The 6,249-nt window shown below is 40.3% G+C and overlaps 1 protein-coding gene across 1 annotated transcript; it reads left to right on the top strand.

Moving 5' to 3' along the window:
* Nucleotides 1-689: 689 nt before the first annotated feature.
* LOC104951310 (large neutral amino acids transporter small subunit 3-like) lies at nt 690-1,662 on the top strand (the record flags this gene model as incomplete). The annotated part of the gene is made up of 3 exons (XM_010777944.1): nt 690-774; nt 1,267-1,400; nt 1,525-1,662. Coding segments are annotated over exons 1-3 (356 nt in total), but the record flags the coding sequence as incomplete, so codon positions are not given.
* Nucleotides 1,663-6,249: the final 4,587 nt, after the last annotated feature.

The following is a 6,249-nucleotide window of genomic DNA, read 5'->3' as shown; positions in this document are numbered from 1 at the left end:
CAATACAATGTGATTTTATAATCGTGATTGACCCTTGTACAACTCATCAAAGGAACTCGAGTGCGCTCGCCAGCATAGGTCATTTTACATTGTTAAGCTTCTTGAATAGCTGTAAATAGGTTCGACCTAATCTACTGATGTCGTTAGTGGCCTGGGCCACCACCCTTGTTTTCTTTTGCTGGGTGTGGTCAATGCGTGCCCTGGCTGGGTCCACCGACACCTCAGAATTCTTTTGAAAGCTGCCTATAGATCAGGCTTCCAAGTGTTTAATCCCAACTTCAAAGATGTGTTATTGCACACAAAAGAAGGAATAAGAGACGAATGGAGGGTGTCTAAGTAAGCGTAGTCTGCGTTTGAATTATAGGTCAGTGAGGACAAACCTGGGTCATGGTTTTGGTTCTTGTTCCCTCACGACATGGAAACTAATATTCTTTATGCACCGCTGCTCGCTGCTGGGCGCGAGAGAAGTGTGCAAGAGTGCAAACGCCAGAGGCAGGACCCTTCAGAGGAAACTCCGCCTGCTGCATCCTGCTCACAAGAGCTTTTGCGCCGCTCTGCTGGTTCAAATAACATCACTCGGCGTCCAGCCATCATGTAGCAATATCCAAAGATGTATTGCCTATTGGTGAGGTGTAGGGGAATATGATTGATCAAATAACTAACATATGTTTCCCCTGAGTCTGGCCCAACATGTTTGGTTCTCTGAGCTCCACCATCCTGTCTCTGATGATCGGCTCCTACGCCTCCTCTGCTGTCACCTTCCCTGGAGTCAAGGTAAATTACAAAGCATATGTTAAAGATCACTTTGTACAACACAAATGGACACTTGTATTGACCCGTAAGAATACATTGAAGAGCATTTTGGGATGTATAACATTTTAGAGCATTATTGCAATATAAAGACAAATTATCACATTTATTTGTATTACTTCTTGTTCTGACATTCTTAGATGTTTCCTTGAAGTCAAACACAATGTAAATCTCTGTGCCTTTTACATTTCACAGCTGCTTAAATTAAGACATTAGCATTAACACTTGTCGAAGTGAAAAGGGTCTTTTGTCGTGATAAACCCACAGATACAAATCTCATGACTGCCACTCCCCTTAGCTCTACATGTTGCTTTAAGTGTTTTTCAGTGAATTAACCATGTGAATGCTACATTCACACTTTCCCCATTACCTAACAAGCAAACATAACAAAAACAACTCAAAGCAAATTCCAGATGCTTAAACAATCTGACGACCCTTCCACTCTCTTTTTACCAGCTCATCTACGATGCAGGTGTGTCCTTCAGCGTGATCATGTGGGTTTGGGCAGGCCTTGCCGGGTTCGTCTTCTTCAACTGTTTCCTCAACTGGCCCACTGAAGGCTTCCCAACCCCCGACGAGGTAGACTACAGGTGAGTGTGAACGCCAGTTGATCGCCTTATCTCTTGGAGATACCAAGGCACAAGCATGTTCATCAGAAGAGCGGACCTTTACTTAAACCTCAATGTGTGTGTGTTTGTGTGTTAATAATAACAGTAAGATCCTCACACTGCAAGAGACGCCTTCATCTGACCAGAAGATTGTCGCAGAGAGACTCAGCGAGAAAAATGGAGATATCCGACACTCCACAGAGAAACTCCCTAATGGAACTGACTTTGATTCTGCACCCAGTAAGTCAACAAACACAACTAATATTCTCTCTGCTTTTATATCAGCGCCTGCCAGTCTGTGGTCAAATTTGTCATTTTACTTATGAAGGTTCTTTAGTGAGTAATATGACCTGGAAATATCACATTTGTAGCAAAGATAAGAGCTGGTTGAATTTTCCAGATACTTAAATATTGCCTCAGTGTTTCCATTCTGAATCTCTGTAACAAGGTAAGAAGATAATGCCGTCCCACAGTTCCTTCTAGCAGCATAATATGTAGCCTATTAAAAGTACAATCAAAGAAGTCCTAAGTCCTCATGATTACTCCTTCACATCAAAACTGGGTGTAGATCAGCTCCCACATTTTTAATCCTAACTCAAAGAAAATGCAAGAAGAAAGACGGTAGCTTAGTCTGTGTTTGAGCGACAGGGTCACTGAGGACACAACCGGGGTCATGGCTTTGTTTCTTGTTCCCTCACGACATGGAAACAAATTTTTCTTTAATGAGTCTGCTTCGTGGGGAGAGAGAGAAGTGTGACCGGGTGCAAAGCCAGGGGCAGGAACAGTTCACGGAGTCTGTGTTCCCCGGCTCACACAAAGCAGCTCTCTGCCCTCTGCTTGTCAAAAGAACATACTACATCTGGATTCAAAGACTGTCCAGAGTCAAGACAGCCCATATATTTTACATATGGATGTAAAATTAGGTGCTTGTTTCCCTTCAGATTTTCTTTAAAATACGTTTTAGAGGCTCACATGGCCATTTATAATAAAAGTCCTTACAGAATGTTTCTTAAGTTACTTCTGTCTACATTGTTAATCATTTAGTTATCCGTCTGATATATCATTAGACTAGGGCTGCTCGATTATGGCAAAAATCATAATCTCGATTATTTGGGTCAATAATTGATGTCACGATTATTAAAAACGATTATCCATTTACTTTGAAAACATCCATTTATTGTGAACGTGGTGTTTTTAACAGTGGATTACCCTGAACGTTAAGTATAATTCAACTGAAAAACCAATAAAAAAAATATTTAAAAAAAAATAATTAAAAAAAATCATTTTATTTCGATTATGTTGTTTTCATAATCGTTGCAAGCCAAAATCGTAATTGTGATTAAAATATGATTAATTGAGCAGCCCTACATTAGACCCTTTGACCTTTGATCTAAAGATATATCTGAGAAGGGGTCACTAAGAAAGGAAGGCTGTTCCCCTCGTCGGGATGTGACCCCTAAGATGGGAACCACCAATTTATACTGTATGATAAAACTGCTTTCCTGAAAGACTGACAGACTCAATGTTTNCTACCCTTAATGGTGCATGTTAACTATGTATGGTATATCTTTTATCGTGTATTTCCCTTTGTCAATGAAGGAAGGTGGACAGTCTTCCTGCTCTTACTGTAACTACAGTAAGAGCAGGAAGACTGTCCACCTTCCTTCATTGACAAAGGGAAATACACGATAAAAGATATACCATACATAGTTAACATGCACCATTAAGGGTAGTTAAGGGCTGTGTGTGACAAGGAAACCACAAGGGCGTGTTCACACAGGTAAATGAGTCTAGCACAAGATTTGGACATGTATCAAAGCTTTTTTTCAGAATGTCCAGTTAAGGAACGTCTCTTAAATTGCCATTTCCAGCAGATTGAACATCACTGCGCCTGCATCACAGTCTCTGATCCCTCTTTCAGTTAGAGACTGTCAGTGTAAGAATTTACAATTATATGGACATTTAACAAGATGATAATTGCATCTTATGAACATTTATAAAAAATGTAACCCTCTATTATGTTGTTCTATTTAACATTTTTACTTTCAAATTTTTTCCTCCATTCCTTCACAAAAGCACACAAAATAGTTTTTAAATCGTGTCACAAACTGAACTTCTGTATGATTTTAAAGAGGGCTATTTGAGCTCTCTAGAAATGTTTCGTTGTGTCCCCTGTTCAGCTGAACTGCTGGTGTGTTATTCATTTAACATTTTCATCACTGCCTTATTTCAGTAAAACCCTTCGGCCTTTTTGCTGTAATTCATTTCGAAATATATATTTCTCTGCCAATTAGTTACAACATAATTTGATATATTATTATTAGTACACACAAATGAATGTGCACATAACACCAGTGCTCTGTGGTGTAAGGAGGAGTTGACTACCTTGATCAAGGTCACACAGGCAGATTAATTCATTATCAACATTCAAAACTTTCCTTTAAGCAAAAGCAATCATGATATGTGATTTCTGACGGAATTGGAAAAAGATTATGATTGTTCAAATTGTATTGTTCTATATTATAAAGTGCTACATTCTACCAAAACAGATATCATAGCATCTGAATCGGGAGGTTTGCCCTCATTAACTGACTTGGGAAAGTGTTGTCCTTATGCAGTAACAGAGATTATTGTGTTCTGAGCTATTTCTGTAAAGCATATGATTTTAATGATGAGGGTATGTGTGCGTATATCTCTCAGACTTTGAACCATGCCATCATTTGTTTCAGAGCAACAACAACAACAACAACAACAGTGTGGAGGTCAGTCAATGCCGGTACACCAAACCCAATTAGAGATACAGAGGTCGTACAGGGACACAGAGGAGGGAGGAGTTGGAAATTACTCAAGTGTGTGTGTGGGTGTGTGTGTGTCACATGGTGTGTTTGCCTATGAAAATGTACTGGTATCAATACAACCTTTGTAGAACTCTTACAAGCCAATTGTTGGTGGAAAAGGCACCACCTGGATAAATATATACAGAACATATGATCCACTTGGTAAAGCTATGAACTTAATTCCATCAACATGCCATTTTTCCATCCTTGACATTTATGTGAGATTGCACTAATAAACATGAATACATTGTTGAGTAAGCCCATAAAGTTTGTGAGCTCCCAGTGACCTCGACCTTTGAAGCCATCTTTTCTAAACAGATAATCCGTGAGTTTAAGTACATTTTTGCACCAAATCTAAAGAAATTGTCTTCCTTAGCGATCATGTTTGAAGAGATGGAACGCACGGACAGACAGATGGATAGCCCAACATAACGCCTTGGCAAATTATTTCGTTTAACAACGTTGTTGGGATTTCAATTCTCTCAAATAAAAAAAATAACATAACTTGTGACACGGTGCAAACAATTCCTTATATGTTTCTTTAGTTAAACAGCCCTCTCAGATTCACATTGAAAACCGTCTCAGTGAGATATATGGTAACAGTTGAAAGGAGCAGAATATTTATTTAAATGTATCCCCAGACTGAGAGCCTTGCTTTCTTTTCCACAGAGCGAGGCTACAGGGGGTAAAGTCACCGGCGAGGGTCATCTGTCTATACTCAGCTTCCTTATCTAAACATATTTCATGTCCGTCTCCTGTATGTACATAACCATGCCACCACGTGTGTACATACGCACAGTCATGCAGAGTTGAAAAGGTTCTGCATTGATTTTCTGCTGACTGCTGTGCAGAACAGTGGAATATAAGAGAGTGGGAACATGGGAAAAAAGAACAAAGGAATAAGAGAGAGGTAACTGAGGAGACTACAGAAAGCATGTCCTTGAGTGTTTTGAATAGAGGTGCAGGGGCCGAGCTTTGGGGAGGGTGTGTTATCATTAACGGGCCGTTATTGGTGGAAACACAACTGGGAGTTTCCATTTGGGAAAGGTCGTGTGCTGCTCTGACTCTGGGACATGCACACACATACCGGAATACCTGCCATGACACAGGAGGCGACACTTGATAATGTTGGTACCAGCTGACACATCACACACAAACACACATGCCTGGCGTGAGTGTAAACAAACACAGCTCCCAGTCGCAGCACATACTGTTTCCTCAGCTGACACAAATATAGGCTCCGACCACGCTGAGACTCTCAGCTACTAAAACTTTCCTGCTCATTTATTCCTGGAACACAAATTACTACTTTCTCAGAATATGAGTTACGTAACTACAGCAAAAGAGAAAGGAAAAGGCTAATTATGGAACAAATTGTGATTTATATCCTTTAAAATAACCCTCTCACGCAGGGCCGGCTCTAGATAATTTGCAGCCCTAGGCGAGATCTGAGTTGGCGCCCCAGCCAGAGAATCGTACAATAGAAAAGATAAAGATCAATAGAGTATCCAAGGAATACACAATAGAATGGGGGGTGGACGTCACATCCTCTGTGAGGTATGCCCCCCCGGGAAGATTTTTTTAAACATTTTAAAGGTCACATGTCATGCTTTTTCGGTTATTACCTGTCCCCTTGTGTGTTATGAAGGTTTTTCTGCATGTAAACGGTGTGCAGAGTCAAAACCCTCAAAGTACACCCTGTAGCGAGTAAAACTCTAAAACAGAAAATACCTCCCCAAAACGCCTTGTTGGTGAAACGAGCTGCAGTGAGCCGTTTAGTGGAGAAAGGGAATGCTGCTGAATACACATACTTTACAGAGATGCTGTATGCGAAACCAATGTGAGTTTGGAAAATTGCACAGTATTTTTCTATTTTAGTATACCTCAACAATGGAATTATGATCAGTGGAAATGGCCATGACATGTGACCTTTAAAGTAAAATGCTTCAATCTGGTGCACTTTAAGCAGAATTACTACTAGATCTAGGGGGTAC

This window comes from Notothenia coriiceps, unplaced genomic scaffold (assembly GCF_000735185.1).
Source record: "Notothenia coriiceps isolate Sejong01 unplaced genomic scaffold, NC01 NC01_scaffold00018909, whole genome shotgun sequence".
In the NCBI taxonomy this organism is placed as follows: domain Eukaryota; kingdom Metazoa; phylum Chordata; class Actinopteri; order Perciformes; family Nototheniidae; genus Notothenia; species Notothenia coriiceps.
Note: the sequence above shows the minus strand (reverse complement) of the source record. Positions and strands in the feature narration are given on the sequence as shown.